At 47.0% G+C, this 21,301-nt stretch overlaps 1 protein-coding gene across 4 annotated transcripts in view; it reads left to right on the top strand.

Moving 5' to 3' along the window:
- Positions 1–21,301, top strand: part of LOC121005501 (solute carrier family 23 member 2-like) — a 212,986-nt gene that overhangs the window by 125,155 nt on the left and 66,530 nt on the right. For all 4 annotated transcript variants that reach the window (XM_040438271.1, XM_040438276.1, XM_040438292.1 and 1 more), the window contains one exon: positions 14,128–14,287. In XM_040438271.1, coding sequence (XP_040294205.1) covers positions 14,128–14,287 — 160 coding nt within the window. The remainder of the gene's footprint in view (positions 1–14,127; positions 14,288–21,301) is intronic.

Genomic DNA, 21,301 nt, shown 5'->3' with positions numbered 1-21,301 from the left:
TCCTACTGACGTATACGGACTCCCTCGGTGAGAGCTGTACTCTGCATACATTGTGTATCATCACATACTCACATGATGCGGTGCATAACCTTCAATGTCAAGGGGCTTAACTCCAATGCCAAGAGGAAAACTGCTTGCTTTTGGCATTGAAATCCCTTTAAGGGGCTTCTGTCACCCCACTAACTCATTTTTTTTTTTGGGGGTACTTATAATCCCTATCCTGCGATATTGCTATATAATTTTCGTTCAGTAGATTTGGAAAAAAACGTACTTTTATGATATGCTAATTACCTGTCTACCAGCAAGTAGGGCGTCTACTTGCTGGTAGCAGCCGCAGAAAACCGCCCCCTCCTCCTGTTGATTGACAGGGCCAGCAGCGATCTCCTCCTCCGACTGGCCCTGTCAGCATTTCAAAAATTGCACGCCTGTGTTGATTTGGCGCAGGCGCTCTGAGATAAGGAGGCTCGCCTCCTCAGCACTCCCTCAGTGCGCTTGCGCCGATGACGTCACCGAAAGAGAAGACGTCATCGGCGCAGGCGCACTGAGGGAGTGCTGAGGAGACGAGCCTCCTTATCTCAGAGCGCCTGCGCAGAATCAACACAGGCTCGTGATTTTTGAAATGCTGACAGGGCCAGTTGGAGGAGGAGATCGCGGCTGGCCCTGTCAATCAACAAGAGGAGGGGGTGGTTTTCTGCGGCTGCTACCAGCAAGTAGACGCCCTTCTTGCTGGTAGACAGGTAATTAGCATATCATAAAAGTACGTTTTTTGCCAAATCTACTGAACCAAAATTATTACTAACATAATGTATAGCAATATCGCAGTATAGGGATTATAAGTACACAAAAAGAAAAATATGAGTTTAGTGGGGTGACAGAAGCCCTTTAAAGCGGACATTGTGTTCTTACAGGAAACACACTTTGATGGCAACTCCTCCTTCAGTTTTGCCTCCCACCTGTATCCTACCGCTTATTCGGCTACTCATAGCCGTCGGAGGGCGGGAGTTGCCATCTTGGTGTCTGCACGATGTCCCCTCAGGATTGAATCTTCAATTCTAGATCCACAGAGCCGTTATATTATTCTCCGTGGCCGTTTGGCGGATAAACCCATCACCTTATGTAACATTTATGCCAAGGGCATAACTAGAAGTGACTGGGCCCCACAGCAAATATTTGTAAGGGCCCCTCCAGCGCACTTCGCACCTCCCTCCTCCTGTGTAAACCCCACTCCTTTGGCACAGTGTAGCGGTATACTGTATATTGTGTGGCACAGTGGATGCTATATGTGTATAACATAAACATATTTCATATGAAAACTTAGTTACTTGACCCTTGGGGATCTCGGACACCACTTCAACACTTGGCCAGGGGCTCGGCGGAGCTGATGTTGTTCTTTATCCTTATGAGAAAGATTTCATAATAAGGATTTGGAGAAGGGGCAGAGGGATAGCAGAGCAGGGAGAGGCTGGTGCTGCTACTAGGGGGTCATACCATGGGGGAGTAATAAAGCTCACTATAATGCCCCCCCCCCCCAGTAGTAATAATTCTCCTTAATATGTGACAGTGCAAAAATACCCCCTTGTAATGCCCCCAGTTGAGCTAATGTCCCATAGAGCCCCCATAATGTCCCAGTATAAAATACCCCTATATAGTGCCCCCAGTAAATTCCCCCATAATGCTCCTCTCCCCCCTTCCTGCTAGTGCCCCCCATAATGTACCAGTATAAAATGCCCCATATATAGTACCCCAGTAGATGCCCCTCATTGTCCGGCCTCTGATTGGCTGCCGGCCTAGTATCCCCCATAATGCCCCCCAATAATGTGCCAGTAAGTGTCCCCATAGATGCCCCCCCATCATGTGCCAGTATCAAGTGCCTCTCTCCTCCCCCCTACATGTCCCAGTATCATAGTGCCATCTCCCCCCCCCCCAATGTGCCAGTATCAAGTGCCTCTCTCCTTCCCACCCCCCATGTGCCAGTATCATAGTGCCAAACCCCCCCATGTGCCAGTATCAAGTGCCTCTCTCTTCCCCCCCATGTCCCAGTATCATAGTGCCATCTCCCCCCCCCAAAAAAAGTGGCAGTATCAACTGCCTCTCCCCCCCATGTGCCAGTATCATAGTGCCAAACCCACCCATGTGCGAGTATCAAGTGCCAACCCCCCCCCCCCCCATGCCAGTATCAAGTGCCTCTCTCCTCCCCCCCCCATGTCCCAGTATCATAGTGCCATCTTCCCCCCCACACAAAAAAAGTGCCAGTATCAAGTGCCTCTCATGTGCCAGTATCAGGTGCCTCTCCCCCCCCAGGTGCCAGTATCAGGTGCCAACCCCCCCAGGTGCCAGTATCAGGTGCCTCTCCCCCCCCCATGTGCCAGTATCACCGAGATCACCTGACCGTGAGTAACTCCGCCCTGGTGATCGTCGCGTCATTCCACACATCCTCCGCTATGCGCACCGTTGCTAGGGACGCCAATGAGCCGATCCGCCCACCTCCACGTAATGAGAGCGGTCACCCCATAGCCCCACGTCACCAGTGCCGGCGGCCGGGTCCCGGGCCAAGCGATGCGGCGATCAGAACTCATCGCCAACCGCATAATATCCTCTGGCGTAACCGGGGACCGTCAGGAGAGATATAGGCAGGGGCCCTCAGTCTTTATGTCTCCGGCCGAAACCCGGCCTAGGTGACATAATGGCCCCGCCTCTCTATTATCCACCCAGCCCCATGTTGCCAGAGACGCATCCAGGATCCAACACCGCCCACAGCGGTGACGTGTGGAAGGAGATAACCACACCCACAGCGGGGGTGCAGACAGGAATGAGCCCCCTAATTACTCAGTGTGCCATGATCCAGTGTGGTTGGAACAAGTGTAATAGTGAATCAATGAAAAACAAAATACAATTAAAAAACACTATACAGTGAACCAGTTCAAAGGTCACTCTGAACCATTACACATTTGATACAGAGAATTCTATATTCATTCCGAATGGTTGGAGTGCTCTCATCTCAAAGATCCATTTGAGCTCTTTTTTACGTAGAATCCGATCCTTGTCCCCCCCCACGTCTCAGCGGACCGACAGAATCAATGATTCTAAACCTGAGTTGGTTGACCGAGTGTCCACGTTCCAGGAAATGCCTCGCCACCGGCTTGTCAATCTGGGCCCTACGAATATTGCTCTTATGGGAGTTAATACGCTCCCTGGCTTCCATTGTGGTCTCCCCTATGTAGATCAAACCACACGGGCACGTGATCATATATATCACGTCCCGTGATCGACATGTAAAGAAATTTTTAATCTTATAGGGCTTTACCACTATAGGGATGGGCAAAAGTATCAGCCTTTAAACATGTTGCCGCAGTTGCAACAACCGAGGCAGGGAAACAATCCCAACTTCCTCGGTGCCAGATACCTCTGCCATCCCCATGTGGCTCACCAACCTCAGTTCTCACCAGTTTTTATCGCTTAGGTTGGCCTCTCAATTGTATGCCATCATAGGGAAGCCCACAAATTCGTCTACCATAGGTAGCCCTTTCTGCAAAATGTGCCATTCTTTGCGTATAATACGCGCTATTCCCCACTGTTGGAGCCGTACGTTGGAAACAAACGGGATCCGTTTTTGGTCCCTCTCCTTTTTCTTTCCCTGGAACGTGGACTCCCGATCAACCTCCCCACCTTCTGAGAGATCCTCTCCACCAATCGTCGTGGATATCCCCTATCTAGAGGAACTTCTTCCCCATCTCATCCACCTTGTCCCGAAAAGCTCATCCCCCGATACCACCCGTCTCACCCTTAGCATCTGACTCCAGGGGCAATTGACTCCACCATCCGTCGTGGGTGATTACTTTTAAACTCCAACAAGTTATTCCTATCTGTTGGTTTTGGGAAGGATTGTCAGTTTCAATACTTCCCTCCCTGATATGTACTATCACATCCAAGAATTGTAGAGAGACTGCCGTCGCTGTCATGGGTGAACCCCAACCCGGGCACCATGTTATTAAGAAACTCAAAAAACAGTGTAGTTCACCACGAGAGCCTCCCCACAACCACGAAAATGTCGTCGATGTAGCGCCACCAGCAACGGGCTCTCTCAAACATTGCGGCTCTGTATATGAGTCTGTCCTCCACCTCCGCCATGAACATGTTGGCATACTGTGGGCGCCACGTTCGAGCCCATGGCCACCCCACGTACTTGTTGGTAATTAGGTGTCCCCAAAGCGGAAATAATTCCGCCTCAGGACCACCTCTAGGAGATGGAGGGACAAACCACGACCGCCCAAGAGAGGCCCGGGTGCCGGCCAGGGCCACATCGACGACATTCAACCCGTATGTGTGCTCAATGGAGGTGTACAATGAGACTACGTCGAAGCTGACAAGGAGAGGATCGGCAGGTAGGCTCAAATCCCTGAGCCTCAATAGAAAATGGCTAGTATCTCTAATATAGGACGGTGCGCTGGTTACGCCAGAGGATATTATGTGGTTGGCGATGAGTTCTGATCGTCGCATCGCTTGGCCCGGGACTCGGCCGCCGGCACTGGTGACGTGGGGGCTATGGGGGTGACCGCTCTCATTACGTGGAGGTGGGCGGGATCGGCTCATTGGCGTCCCTAGCAACGGTGCGCATAGCGGAGGATGTGTGGAATGACGCGACGATCACCAGGCGGAGTTACTCGCGGTCAGGTGATCTCGGGTCAGCTGGGTAGTGACGCAGTTCCGCCTTCCCTGACATGCGCACGGTGGCCTGGGAACGCCAAGGAACATGGTGTGCCCTGAAGGTATGTGGAGGTAATTGGATCTTATATATTATATGATGGTGTACATTGATACACTGAGGGGGAGCACTGCAGTATACATTTTTAATGACATTAGCACCTCACTCATTGTGTTATTGGCCACTCCTGTGTGAGTGGGTGTGTCTTAATATATTTAAACGGATACTTTTAGATTTCACATTGTGTTTGATAAAGGCTGCGGATCAGCCGAAACGTCACAACCTGCTGCACGTTAGTTCACTTGGCGATTCCCATTTAAAGGGTTTTTTTACCGAACATGCTGCCTCCATCTTCTTTTCTGGGACTTGTCCATATATGGAGTCAGTGCTTGTATTTCAGAAAAGTTTCTGCTGGCATTCGAACCCATGACCTTCTGTATCAGAGGCAAAGCACTTTACCACAAGACCATAAGAGCTGCCTTGCTGCTGACTGAAAAAATATGAGACTTCTACTGTTATAGCTGGCTAAGTGTATATCTATACACATGACAGCTGCTCATATATAGAGATATAGCAGAGCTGAGTGTGCTGGGACAGCTGTGATATAGAGATATAGCAGTGCTGAGTGTGTTGGGGCAGCTGTCATGTGTATAGATGTACACTTAGCCAGCTATAACAGTAGAAGTCTCATATTTTTTCAATCAGTTGCAATGCAGCCTTTATGGCTGTGTGGGTAAATGCTTTGCCACTGATCATTGGAGGTTGTGGTTCGAATCCAGACACATCAGGGAGACTTTAGAAGACAGTAGATTAGATCACATTAGCGAGGGGCCTGGTCAGCGCCGCGGCTGCTGTGAAGGGGCCCTGAACAGTAAGACAAGAATCGAGATTTAACTAACTTGAAAATAACTTTTTACACACGCTGCCGGGGCCGGCCCCCTTGGCAGCCCGGGCCCCGAAGCAGCTGCTTCCCCGGTAGTTACGCGCACTGATTTATGCACCCAAACACGTCCCAGATACGCTTTCCTCGGTGGAATCTTCGCAAGGTTTTTGTTGAGGGAGTGGACTCTTCGGAGCCCCTAGTCCCCCTATGTGGGGAGTAGTCTCCTATGTGGGGATTTAATGCAGTGTTCTCTGAATCGATGGATCGCCTGGGCCCTCCCGGGCAGACCAATGCACTCGACACAGGAGCGGCTCAGCCAGGGGCTTTTGTAAACTAGTGCGGAATACTCCCTGTATGACCTCTGGCGTCTCAACTTATCCCACTGATAGGTCCTTCTCCTTTTTAACTCTGCCCCACATGGTTCACACACCCTGTATTGATTACCTCTTTGGTACCATTTCGACCCTCAGATTATTGGAAGGAGCGGACATGGGCCAAATCACCTGGTCAGACCAGGGGCGTACATAGAAATCATTGGGCCCCATAGCAAGAATCTTAATGGGGCCCCACTAACTCCGTCCACTGGCCCATCCCCTGGCTTCTCCCCTGCCATACCCCCAGCAGTTGCAGCCGTGTAGACATTAGGAGCTACTTTCACACTTGCGTTTCTATTTTCCGGCATTGAGATCCGTCATAGGGTCTCAATACCGGGAAAAAAACCCGCTTTTGATTGTCCCCATTCATTGTCTTAGGGCACTGTCCACTATAAGCAGCACACAGGCACAGCTCATTGGGGGGGGGGGGGGGGGGGCTATGGTGGTGCTGGCATAATAGTATACCAGTGCCACCATAGCCCCCCTTGCCTTATGAACTGTCAGAACCTCCTAATGCATACCTCAGCTGCTGCAGAACATATAAAGCTTCGTTCACATCTGTGTTGGGGCCTCATTATGATCAGATACAAGTAGATATTACACAGAGTATAAGGCCGGGTTCATATCACCGTTTAGTTTTCAGTTCTTCTGATCCGTCAGATGAACAGAAAAATAAAGAAAAAAAATTATCCTGTATTTCAAGCATCAGTTCTGCACATTCTGTCGGAGATCCGTTATTTTAGACAGAAGAAAGTCCTGCATGCAAAATGGAAAACTAAACTGTGATGAGAATCCAGCCTAAGAAAAGAGAACTACAACTCTCAGCATGTCCCGATTATAGGACATCATCTAGTTGTACCAGGTAAGAGCTTTAAAAAGAAATAACTATAACCCCCAGTATGGCCAGACTTATTATGGGGCATCAGTATACATTCCAAAGAGGGGGTATAAGAGGAGAGAACTACAACTCCCAGCATTACCAGCCTGTACTAGGGCATACATTTAAATTACATTGAGAAACATATAATACGACAAAACTACAACTCCCAGCTTTTCTAGGATGTTATGGGTTATCCCAGAACACCACTAACCTCTCCTCCAGTCACCACACAGAAGCTCCGCCCCCTCACAGTGATATGCCACAGGTCTTTCACCAGTCCTCTGCACTGGTCACATGGTTGATGACATCACCAAAGGTCCTTTAGACTTCTGCTACTCTGCTATTTATTGGCTTCCTACACTGGTCACATGGTTGATGACATCACCAAAGGTCCTTTAGAGTTCTGCTGCTCTGCTATTCATTGGCTTCCTGCACTGGTCACAGGTTGATGACATCACCAAAGGTCCTTCTCCACCTCTTACTTTCTCAGGTAGCCATACAACGATTTAGCCTTTACCCATACAAGTGTAATTAGTGGGCAGGGCCTATCCTCCACTGCGGGCCCCCTTCCCCCAGGGGCCCCATAGCAGCTGCGTGGTCTGCCTCTATTGGAGGTACGCCACTGGGTCAGACCATGCTCCTGTACTAATGGACATTAGTAGTGAGTCGGGCCATGTTCGCCATTGCCACTGGAGACTTAATGACTCCCTCCTGAAACAGCCTATCATTAGGGAGGAACTCCGCGAACATCTGAAAATGTACTTTGACCTAAATGAGGGATCAGTAGGAGATGTCCGTCCTTTGTGGGAAGCGCATAAAGCGTCACGAGGGGTCATGGTATTGCAATATAGCTCAAAATTAAAGAAAGACTCGACTGCCTTAGTCAAGACACTTACGTCCCGCTTTCAAACACTAGAAGACAAGATGGCTTCTCACCCCTCACGCTGCACACTGAGACGAATTGTTGATACTAGGGCCCAATTGAAGAGTCTAGCTTTAGGTCGTGTCAACAAGTTATTACTTTACACACGACAGCGTTATTATGCTTGGGGGAACAAGCCCCACACTTTGCTGGCCAGACAACTCAGGAATCATAACTCCCAAACGGGTCCGAGTGCTATTAGGGGGGCTGACGGAACAATCCACTATGACCCCAGGGTGATAGCGGAGAGGTTCTCGACCTATTACTCTTCCCTGTACAATCTACCCTCCGACCTTCCCACAGATGAGGGACTGAGAGATAGTACACTCTGGTCTTATTTGGCATCCTATCACCTTCCTACCCTATCGACTTCCGACCTTGCCGCCCTTAATAGTCCGATCACGCCGGAAGAATTGGGGAGGTGGTGGAACATCTACCTGAGGGTAAATCCCCAGGGCCTGATGGCTTTTCGTACAAATATTATAAGACCTTTAGGACTGAACTAATCCCTCACTTAGTAAACCTATTCAATCATTTTCTAGCTGGCAAAGCAGTACCTGCCCCAATGTCTCACTCATATCTCACGATGATTCTGAAACCTGGGAGATATCCTCCTGAATGCCATAACTATAGGCCCATTGCCCTACTTAACTCAGACCTTAAGATTTACACCAAAGCCCTAGCTTCCTGACTAAACATCTTTCTCCCCTCCCTGATTCATAAAGACCAGGTGGGATTTGTCCCGGGCCGTCAGGGGGCCGACAACACACAAAGAAACATTGACTTGATAGATGTCATATCTCACTCGGATGAGGAAGCATTACTTCTTAGTTTAGATGTGGAAAAGGCATTCGACCGTTTAGGTTGGCCTTTCCTCTTTGCTACCTTGCAGGCTTATGGCCTTTCTGGCCCCTTTGTTAGTGCCATTCATAGCCTATACTCCTCCCCCACAGTGACGATCAGACTACCTCATGCTCAATCTCGACCCATACGCATTGCTAATGGCACGAGGCAAGGTTGCCCCCTATCTCCCCTACTTTATGCCATGTGTATCAAACCCCTGGCGGCCAAGATCAGGGCTTGCCCAGACATCAGAGGTGTTATGGTCAAGGACAGGGAGTTTAAGCTATCGCTATATGCAGACGATATCCTCCTTACCCTTACAAAGCTTCACATTTCCTTACCAAACCTACACTCCATCCTACAGGAGTTTGGTTGACTCTCAGGGTATAAGGTCAACACCCATAAAACTGAGGCCCTCCCTTTTAATCTTTCTCAGACGGCCCTGGGCTCTCTCAGGGTTAACTTTCTTTTCCATTGGAAGACAGACTCACTGCGATATTTGGATGTTGACCTCACTCCCCGATATGGGAAGCTTTACAAAGCTAATTTCCCACGTATATATGCTGAGATTAGGGGTCTTCTAGATAGGTGGCATCCTCTCCCACTCTCTCTCATGGGGCGTATTGCTGCGACTAAAATGACGATCTTTTGGGGGGTGTTTCGGTTTGCTGATATTGTGGACCCCTTCACTAGGGACCTTCTGCTGTTTTCTACCCTGCAGACCAAACATGATCTCCCCCCCCCTCCACCAACTTCTTTTATATCCAGATTAGTCACTTCGCCCAGTCCATTTTTTCAGGGGTCACAGTTTCCCTTCGGACTCCCTTTGAACGCCTTTGCAGGGAAGGGGTACATGCAAAAGGTCTAATTTCTGAGATTTACTTCATATTGCTGACTCCCTTCCCTGATCGGGTTCAAAGGCATTCCTACATGGTGCGGTAGGAGGAATATCTGGGGAGGGCCTTACCGGACTCACTCTGGCACCTTATATGGAGGAGGGCAGAGAAATCCTCTATGTCGGTACTTCATCAGGAGAACCAATATAAAATCTTAATGTACTGGTATCACACGCCCGACCTCCTCCATAGAATGAATCCAGTAGTCCCGGGTGATTGCTGGAGATGCGGCTTACATAGGGGTACATTGCCTCCTATTTTTTGGGACTGTCCCAAGATATGCCCCTACTGGAACGGAGTAGGCGCCCTCCTGAGTGATATCTTTGTAATTGAAATCCGACCTGATCCTATGTCCTTCCTGCTCAATGTGGTCCCCATCCAAGTTAAAAAACATGCACTCAAGCTATTGCTACTGATACTAACAGCAGCTTGTTGTCTAATCTCCCAAGCTTGGAAAAGCTCCGAACCACAACGGGTCTCTGATTTGTATGCTAGGGTGATGGAGGTCCGAACAATGGAGTACTCCACTGCTATGTTTCAGGACAAAATGGCACTTTTCAACCCATATGGGACCTATGGGATAATTACTGGGCCACTAGGCAACCTTGACGATCTCATGTGAAAGGAACGTTTCCTCCCCCCAACCCCCCCCCCCAATATGTCTTTGTCTATGTGCTACTTTTTTGCGGAAGCACCACGGAAGCACTCTGTAGCACTCATATCCCGGATCCTGGACCCATTGAAGTGAAGGGGTCCATGATGCGGGCTGCACACGGCAGTGTGCAGCCCGCATCATGGACCCATTCACTTCAGCATGCGCTACTTTTTTGCGGTGCGGGCAGTCGGATGCGGATCGCGAACCCCATTCAAGTGAATGGGTCTGCGATCCTCATGCAGCTGCCCCATGGTGTGTGTCCGTGCATTGCGGACCGCTATTTGCGGTCCGCAGCACAGGCACGGCGCCCTTACATTCGTGGGCATGAGCCCAGAGTGTGTTTTTACATACTTTTATATGTACTTTCTTTTATTTGGATCTTGATTATTATTTCATTTTATCTTTATCATTTTTTACTTTTATTAAACTTGTCTGCAGACATTACTTTTGCTGTTTAAACACATACCAAGTAAATGCTGATGCCAAATAATTGAGTCACCTGTAGAAGGAGGTACACTGACTCTGACTTGTAGCCTGCAGCGGTGTTCTGTCTCTGGCAGATTTCACTGCCCGGGAAGTTTTCAATACCCCTTGTCACTTCCTCCTCGTTCCGACGTCTATTAGGAGGTGCGTACTGCCGGCCCTACTGTGATGCGCGTGCGCTAATACTAGTTATCTTGCCTGTGGGACGCATTTACGTTCCACAAACTAAGAGAGGGCGTGTCTGCTAACTAGTATTAGCTTACGCGCATCACAGTAGGCCCTATGCGTCCCACAGGCAAGATTAGATTCCTCTGTAGTGCAGGATGGGTCGCCGTGGGAAAGAGCCGCATTGAAGGGTCTAAAGAGCCGCTTGTGGCTCGCGAGCCGCACTTTGCCGACCACTGGTCTAGAAAACCAACTCCAATTTCCCTACTCCACCCTCCTACTGGAGTGAGATTGCAACTTATTTGTGACTTTTTTTTTTTAATTCTCAGAGATAAATCTGGAATGAAACTCATTAACATCGCTAACTACATCCACTTTCCCACCCATACTTCAAAACGTGAACGAGTGGTGTAAGGCCCCTTTCACACGAGCAAGTTTTCTGGTTGGGTGCAATGCGTGACGTGAACGCATTGCACCCGCACTGAATCCGGACCCATTCATTTCAATGGGTCTGTGTACATGAGCGTTGTTTTTCACGCATCACTTCTGCGTTGCGTGAAAATCGCAGCATGTTCTATATTCTTCTTTTTTCACGAAAAACGCATTGCATCCGCAAGCAAGTGCAGATAGAATGCGTTTTTCACGGATGGTTGCTAAGAGATGTTGTTTGTAAACCTAAAGTTTTTTATCACGCACGTTAAAAACGCATCAAAACGCATTGCACTCGGGTGGAAAAACCTGAACAACTGAATGCAATCGCAGACAAAACTGACTGAACTTGCTTGCAAAATGGTGCGAGTTTCACTGAACACACTCTGAACGCATCCGGACCTAATCCGTCACGCTCGTGTGAAAGGGGCCTAAAAATGCAAAAAGTCACAAAATGTTTGTGCAAGTGAGGGGAAAAAGTAGAAAAAGCCAAATTTTGCAACTTTTTGAAGCCAGTATTCTGATGTGAAGGTGTGATAAATCAGGGCCATAGACTCCTGTCCATGGGTTGTGTTTGTTATTGCAGCTCAGATCCGTGGTAGTGAATGGCGCTCAGCTGCAATATTGCACACAACCTAGGGACAGGGGTGGTTATGCTTTTGGAAGAAAGCAGCCATGTTTTCCTAATCCTGAACAACACCTTTAGGGTCCATTCACACGTCCGTAGAATGTGTCCGCACCTGTTCCGCAACTCTATGGGGGAGGAATGGATGCGGACAGCACACAGTGTGCTGTCTGCATCCGCATTTCCAGAGTGCGGCCTGAATAGAACATGTCCTAGGCAGTTCTATGGGGGTGCCGACCAGGTGTATTGCGGATCCGCAATACACTACGGACGTGTGAATGGAGCCTTAAAATGAAAGAATCCATTAAAAGGTAATGATGGAGATTATCTGGTGCAGAAACCTCATTTTCAAATGTCCTATTAATTACTACATAATAGAGGACGAGTGAGTTGATGTATAAAAATGAAAATCAGACATCACGTAGTACATGACAATCTCTTTCTAAGGCCTCATGCACATGACCGTTTTTTTTTTGCGGTTCGCAATACGGATTTCCGTTGTTCCGTGATCTGTGACCGTTTTTTCTTCCGTGGGTCTTCCTTGATTTTTGGAGGATCCACGGACATGAAAAGTGAAAAAAAAAAAAAAGTCAAGTTTGCATTAAAAATGATAGGAAAAACGGACACAGATCACGGACGCGGATAACTATCTTGTGTGCATCCGTGATTTTTCACGGACCCATTGACTTGAATGGGTCCGTGAACCGTTGTCCGTGAAAAAAATAGGACAGGTCATATTTTTTTCACGGACTGGAAAAACGGATCACGGACGCAGAAGCCAAACGGTGCATTTTCCGATTTTTCCACGAACCCATTGAAAGTCAATGGGTCCACGAAAAAAAACTGAAAATGGAACAACGGCCGCAGATGCACACAACGGTCGTGTGCGTGAGGCCTAACACAGCTAGAATAGGCTCTCTATCTCGCATGAATCCAGGAGAGATTTCCCCAATTGCTTTGTTAAATTTCTTTCAAGCTGACAGCTCAAGGGTGTGTCCTTTCTGCTGCAGCTCTCTCCTTAAGGGCTCGTTCACACGAATGTTTTTTGCATTCCGTATACGGGCCTTTTTTTGCGTTCCGTATACGGTCCGTATACAGAACCATTAATTTCAATGGTTCCGCAAAAAAACGGTATTCATTCCGTTTACGAATTTCCTTTTTTCCATTCCGTTCAAAGATAGAACATGTCCTATTATTGCCCGCAAATCACATTCCGTGGCTCCATTCAAGTCAATGGGTCAGCAAAAAACACGGAACACATACAGAATGTACTCCGTATGTCTTCCGTATCTGTTCCGTTTTTGCAGAACCATCTACTGAAAATGTTATGCCCAGCCCAATTTTTTCTATGTAATTACTGTATACTGTATATGCCATATGGAAAAACAGAACGGAACCTGAAACACTACTGAAACAAAAAACGGAAAATCGGATCCGTTAAAAACGGCCCGCAAAACACTGAAAAAGCCATACGGTCGTGTGAAGGAGTCCTAGGGCCTCATGTACACGAACGTATTTTCATTCTGTGTCCATTCAGGGTTTTTTTGTGGACCGTATTTAGAACCATTCATTTCAATGGGTCCGCAAAAAAAAGGGAAGGTACTCCGTGTGCATTCCGTTTCCGTATTTCCATTCCGCAAAAAAATAGAACATGTCCTATTATTGTCTGCATTACGGACAAGGATAGGACTGTTCTATTAGGGGCCAGCTGTTCCGTTCCGCAAAATACGGAATGCACACGGATGTTATTAATATTTTTTGCGGATCCGTTTTTTGCAGACCGCAAAATACATACAATCGTGTGCCTAAGTATAGAACGCAGTATGTGTATGAGCAGGTGGATGTGCACATTACTATACAGGTTAAACACCAGGGGGAGCTATGACCAATGAAGTAAAGAGAACATTTTTGCAACTGAAACATTTTCATAAAATAAAGTAAATTACAAAAGTAACTAGCTTTTCATGCTGAATTATGTTTAAATAACATTTAATGGTGGCACAACTTCTTTAGAAAAATATCCCTTGACAGTACATCCACACAGGACAAAATCTGCAACAGATCCAAGGTAAAAAAACACATAAGTTATAAGTGAATTTGTTTGCTGTGGATTTCATCCACTTTGCTGTTTATGTTAAACGCTGAGGATTTTCGTACTGCAATTCTATGGCACAAAGTCTGTAGAGAATATGTCCAGTGTGAATGTACCCTTAAATATAAACAGGAGCAGACGGAATGGCAAGTATTACCCAATATTCTATGTTTTATAGATTACCAATCTTACAAGGAGGAACTTTTACCTTCTTGACCCCAACCCTTGCAATGCTCTCACTTCCCAAGTGGACATGCCCAGAGTGGACCCAAAATGCCAGCCTGGTCAATGCAACATCGCCAGAATTTGTGGATGTTTGGCAGTCACGGATACGGGAGGTAATATAGTATATTAAGCTGAACCGAGATGGAAAGGTTTGTTACTTGATTGGTTGGAACTAATCATTTTCATGTCATTACTTATTATGTACAGAATAAGTAATTTTACAGCTGTATTATACTCCAGAGCTGCACTCACTATTCTGCTGGGAGTCACTGTGTACATACATTACATTACTTATTCTGTACAGATCCTGTATTTCTTTTATTAAAATTTTAAAAACATAACCAATAAATAAATACAGAAATCACACCAAAACATAACATAAAACACAAAGCGAATATACAGACATAATGCTCCTCAGCATGGTACAGACAACACCGGTCCAGCCCAACACTCACTCCCCCTTAGAACAGCCACTATATACAGTATTTACAATTTCAATATCAATTTCAATATTGTGCTAACCTTTCTGATCTGGTTGCACCTGCCTACACACAGCAAAATACAACAAAATACAGAAATCTTGCAACACAAACTTACAAAAATCCCACACACCAACACCCCCATACAACACACATAATTTCATTTTTATTATTATTTATTAATTTTTTATTTTTATTTTTTTGGGCACTGAGCTGGTCCCGCATCCCATGCCCCCAGCACATGATAACAGACATCCATGAACCAGCCCAGTATTTTCTCAAATACCCCAAAAGTCACCAATGTCCCATGGAACTCTAGAACCCTCCCCCCATTTACCCACCACTCAACCTAACACTACACCCAACAACTCAAATTATAAAAGATATACATCACTATACAACATATACATACCAATATATACAAATATACATACAAATATACATATAGACATATAAACTAAAATACATGGCAGACCACCCATACCACCCGCAGTGAGGCTTTTCAGCCACACACAACCATTAAAGCCCAAGTTCCGCACCTGCAAGCCCTATGTCCTCATACAGCCACCAAAACAAAACAAAAATCTAGTGTCAGCATCAGCCCACCACCAGGAAGGGAGACAACAGGCTAGGGTACCCTAAAGGCAAAACCCCTCCAGAGGAGAGAGGCCCTACCCGCCCCCAACCTCTCATACTCCAGAGAGTGCATTTTCACCAGGTCTCCAAGAATGTTCCTAACCATCTCATCCACGGGGAGGATTTTGCACTGCGTTGAGACTAAACTCTGTGTATGCCACAGGGCTTATTCAGGTCCCTAATATGGAATAAGCAGTCTCCAAGAATCTGTTTAGAAACCCTACAAAGGAAGAAAGATAATGGTGGACTGGCGATCCCCAACCCGTGGTTGTATTTGTTGGTGGCACAGGCTCAGCAATGTAAAACATGGGGTACAATGGGTACCTTGGGCTCAGTGGGCGTGTTGATGTCTCACTTGATGGGAGGGAGGCCCCCAGGTTATATATTAGAACTTGGCTCAGTTATTCGTCCCCCAGAATATGTCCCGAGTGTAAACTTACTTTGTAAAGTATGGAAGAAATTGAAAGATATCACCAAAATTTCGGGGTGCAATGCCCTTACACCTCTTTGGAACAATCCCAATCTCCCTGAACTAATTAGGCAGAAAGGCTTTGGTACTTGGGAAACAAAGGTAATATACTGGGTATCACAACTTTATACTAAGGGGGTTCTCAAAAGCTTTGAGCAATTGAAGGAAGAGTTTAATCTCACCAATGTATATTTCTACCACTATTTACAATTACGGCACTCCTTGACAGTGCAGGGAAAGACAATGGATTTGACTGTACAGGCGTCTATGATAGCAAAACAAATTAGAAGGGGGTGGGGGGGGGAGAAATCACCGGAGTGATTTCAGTATTTTACAAGTTATTGCTCTCATTCTATCATTATTGCTCTCATTCTATCAGGACTGTTTTCCTTTGACTGTTAGGGAGAAGTGGTCCAGAGAGGTAGGCCCCCTAACTGATGCACAGTGGACGGAGGTGCTGTCTAAGAGCCCCATGCTATCATTGTGTGAGACACATAGACTCTCACAGCTGTATCTAATACATAGGGGTACAGGACACCCATGTTTCTTCATAAGCTAGGTATACGTGCCACATCTAACTGCCCCAAATGTGGTATTCCTGAAGCACATATACTCCACATGTTTTGGGAGTGAACTGCTATAGGCCCTTTTTGGCGAATGGTACTGGATATCATCTTTGAGGTATATAAAATCAGACTTCCAACAGTATGTATACTGGGCCTATTGCAAGATGATTCCACAGAGGATATTAGTATTGGTATAAGTAGATCATTATATCAGGCTAGGAAATTGATAGCCAAATATGGGATAAGCACTACAGTACCGACTAAAGAGGAGTATATTGCACTTATGAATGTAATAATTGGATTAGAGAGGGGAGTGTACTATAAAAGAGGAACGATTAAGAAGTTTGAGTCTATCTGGGGATCATGGTTACGGACGCCAGGATTGCCCTCCAGACATCTTCTAACAATGCAACTGGGGTGACCTGCTAGACAATGAACTAATGGGAACACTATTATATAGCTCTATCGACGGGTAGGACTTAGTGGGGAGCAGGAATATAACACCACAAATCAAGAAAAAGGGACAGGTGTAATGTCAACATGGCATGGTGCGGGTTAGGGTAGGGAGGGGGGGGGGGGTTATAGAACTATATATGTTTAGTCTTTGACTATTGTTGCACCCAAATTGGGTCTCTGTCTGTTCATTCAAATGATTACATACTAGGTATTTGTGTGTATAAAATTGAAAAACTCAAAAATGATTTGATAAAAAAAAAACATTGTGCATGCCATGTGTAGTACCTGACCACTGAGCTGACTAGGAATAAAGTGCAGCGGTCTCTACCACCCAGGTGTCTGAATGCTCCATAGGCCCATTCTGCATAGGAAAGAGTGACCAGCCTAGGCCAGCCGATGGAGGTCCCCACCCTGGTGTAAACCTCTGTGTTAAAGGGACAATGAAGCAGGAAGTGGTCCATGCTTTCCAGCACACCACCGCACTCCTCTTGGGGACACACCCTGTCCTCAGAGCTCCTACACTTCAGATTGTCCCTCACACACAGTTTCCCATGGAAGCAGCGCCAAGTCAAGTCGAAAAACTTCAAAGGGATCCTAATAGAATTCAAAAGCTGTAACCTGACCCCCAGATCCCGACTTGGGCAGTCCCTGAGGGCCAGAGGTTTCTGGAAATGGGTCAACAGAACCCTCTGGTCAAGGAGCTTCCTTGACTGGGTCCTGATTTCCCACATCCCCGGACCCCACCGACGTAATACCTTCAGAACCAGGGCAGCATAAGCCGGGAGATGCCCATGTGATGTGCGGAGATCCTTCACTTGCCCCCCTGTCTCCCATTCCTACAAGAAAGGCTGAAACCGTCCCCGACAGGAGACTACCCACGGAGGAGCCCTCTCTTTCCAGAGGCTTGCGAGATTAATCTTAATAAAGGTGTTCAGCAGGAACACCACAGGTTTGACCATACCCAACCGTCCTAGTCTTCTCGTACGGTAAGTAACCTCCCTCCTGACAAGGTTCAGTCTATTTCTGTCACGGATGGTGTTGCAGAAAACTAGAAGTCATAAATAAAGATCCAACTGACTTGATCCCAAACTAAGGAACATATGGGTGAGCCCTACAAAAGCCCTAGAGCTCTCCCTGACTGCTCAGCCCATGCAAAGATCTTTATAATAGAAATCTGCATGCCCCCATACCTAGACTGAGTGACCCCTGAAAACCCTATAACCAAAACAAAAGAACATCATGCAAGAGGTACTGAAGAACGTCTGTCAAAACTTCTCAGAGATCTGGCGCTGACAGTACCCCTCCCTCTACGAGTGGACTCCGGACACGCAGAGCCCAACTTCTCAGGATGGGACCTATGGAAAGCCCTAATAAGACAAGTGGCCTTAATGTCCGCCACTGGGACCCACATCCTCTCCTCAGGACCATAACCCTCTCAATGAACGAGGTACTGGAGAGAACCGCGGATAATACGAGAATCCACAATCCTAGAGACCTGAAATTCAAGATTACCATCAACAAAAATCGGAGGAGGAGGCAAAGAGGAGGGTACAGTGGGTTGGACATAATAGGGACTTGTGAAAAACATTATGGATCTTCCAAGTCTGAGGAAGATCAAGACGGAAAGCAACGGGATTGATGACGGACAAGATCTTGTAAGGTCCAATAAACTTAGGACCCAACTTCCAGGAGGGAACCTTCAATTTGATATTCTTAGTAGACAACCACACCCAGATCACCCACATTCAGGTCCGGACCAGGCACACGTCTCTTATCCGCCACACGCTTATATCTCTCACTCATGCTCTTTAGATTACCCTGAATCTTTTGCCAAATAGATGACAAAGACGAGGAAAATCTCTCCTCATCAGGTAAACCAGAAGACCCCTCTCCAGAGAATGTCCAAAACTGCGGATGAAACCCATATGCACCAAAAAATAGTGACTTATCAGAGGACTCCTGGCGACGGTTATTTAAAGCAAACTCAGCAAGGGGCAAAAAAGAACACCAATCCTCCTGATTCTCTGTCACAAAACAGCGCAGATATGTTTCCAGATTCTGATTGACGCGCTCGGTCTGGCCATTCGACTGCGGGTGAAAAGCAGAAGAGAATGACAACCGAACCCCCAAGAGAGAACAGAAAGCCTTCCAGAATCTGGAAACAAACTGCGTGCCCCTATCAGAGACTATGTCTGAAGGAATGCCATGCAATTTGACAATGTGGTCAACAAATGCTTGCGCCAGCGTTTTAGCATTGGGTAACCCAGGAAAAGGAATGAAATGCGCCATTTTGCTAAAACGGTCCACCACCACCAGGATCACAGTCTTCCCCGAGGAACGAGCCAGGTCCGTAATGAAGTCCATGGACAGATGTGTCCAAGGACGGGAAGGAATGGGTAACGGGAGGAAAGGACCCGATGGCCGTGAATGAGGGACCTTGGCACGAGCGCAGGTCTCGCAGGCTGCCACAAAACCCTCAACCGTCTTACGAAGAGCCGGTCACGAGAATCTCCGAGCAATGAGATCCACTGTGGCTCTACCCCCCGGGTGCCCAGCAAGGACAGTATCGTGGTGCTCCTTAAAAACCTTGTGTCGTAAAGCCTCTCGCACAAACAACCTCCCAGGAGGACAAAGATCAGGAGCCTCTGCCTGGGCTGCCTGAACCTCTGCCTCTAATTCAGGATAAAGAGCAGAGACGACCACCCCTTCAGCCAAAATGGGACCCGGGTCTTCAAAGTTCCCCCCTCCCGGAAAACAACGTGACAGGGCATCAGCCTTCACATTCTTAACCCCAGGGCTAACAACAAAAGTAAACCTTGAAAAGAACAAAGACCATCTGGCCTGTCTCGGGTTCAGACGTTTGGCTGACTCCAAGTAGGCCAGATTCTTATGGTCGGTAAACACAGTAATAGGGTGTCTGGCTCCCTCTAGCCAATGGCGCCATTCCTCAAAAGCTAACTTGATGGCCAACAACTCCCTATCTCCCACATCGTAATTTCTCTCTGCGGAGGAGAGTTTCTTCGAGAAAAAGGCACACGGTCGCCATTTGGCAGGAGAGGGACCCTGAGACAAGACCGCACCCACACCCACCTCAGAAGCGTCCACCTCAACAATGAAGGGCTGAGAGACATCAGGTTGTACCAAGATGGGAGCAGAAGCAAAACTCTCTTTGATACTAGAAATGGCCTTACGCGCATCTACCGACCAGGAGGAAAAATCTACCCCCTTTTTAGTCATGTCAGTGAGTGGCTTAACAACCGACGAATAATTCAAAATGAACTTCCTGTAATAATTGGCAAAACCCAAAAAGCGCATCAGCGCCTTCTGATTCTCAGGAAGCTCCCAATCAAGCACAGCGCGGACCTTCTCAGGGTCCATGCGAAAACCAGAAGCGGAGAGAAGAAAACCCAGAAATTGAATTTCTGGAACCGCAAACACACATTTTTCCAGTTTAGCGTACAATTTTTTCTCCCGCAAAATGAGCAAGACCTGACGTAGGTGGTCCCTATGAGTTTTGAAATCAGGAGAAAAAAATCAAAATGTCATCTAGATACACTAGTACAAATTTCCCCATTAAATGATAAAAAATGCTGTTCACAAAATGTTGGAAGACGGCTGGAGCATTCATCAAACCAAAAGGCATAACCAAATTCTCGAAATGGCCCTCAGGGGTATTGAAGGTCGTCTTCCATTCGTCCCCTTCCCTGACCAGGTTGTATGCCCCTCTTAAATCGGACTTAGAAAAAACTTTAGCCCCAACAATCTGGTTAAACAGGTCCGGGATCAGAGGAAGCGGATAAGGGTCACGAATTGTGATACTGTTCAGCTCCCTGAAATCCAGACATGGTCTTAAAGAACCATCTTTTTTCTTAACAAAAAAACAAAACAGCGGCCACAGGTGACTTCGAGGGTCGGATGTCTCCCTTTCTCAGGCTCTCAGAGATATAAGTACGCATAGCGACCCTTTCAGGTTGAGAGAGATTGTATAAACGAGATTTAGGCAGCTTGGCGCCTGGGATGAGATTAATAGGGCAATCGTACTCCCGGTGAGGGGGCAACTCCTGGACACCACTCTCTGAAAACACATTCGAAAATTCAGAGAGAAAAGATGGCACAGTGTTAGTAGAAACCTCTGAAAGAGACGTTGAGAGGCAATTCTCTCTGCAAAAGTCACTCCAACCATTTATTTGCCTCGCTTGCCAATCAATGGTGGGGTTATGTTTAGTGAGCCAGGGTAGCCCCAACACTAGAGGAGTAGGTAATCCGCTTAAGACGAAACATGACACATCCTCAACATGAGCATCACCCACAGTCAAACGGATATTGTGAACTATGCCCTTTAACAATTTTTGAGAAAGTGGAGCGGAATCAATAGCAAAAACAGGTATGTCCTTTCCCAAAGTGCATACCTGGAAACCATGTGTTATAGCAAATTTATTATCAATGAGATTGACAGCTGCTCCACTATCTACAAAAATCTAACAAACCATGTTCTTGCTCTCTAGCGCCACCCTGGCAGGT

This window comes from Bufo bufo, chromosome 1 (assembly GCF_905171765.1).
Source record: "Bufo bufo chromosome 1, aBufBuf1.1, whole genome shotgun sequence".
Lineage (NCBI taxonomy): Eukaryota > Metazoa > Chordata > Amphibia > Anura > Bufonidae > Bufo > Bufo bufo.
Note: the sequence above shows the minus strand (reverse complement) of the source record. Positions and strands in the feature narration are given on the sequence as shown.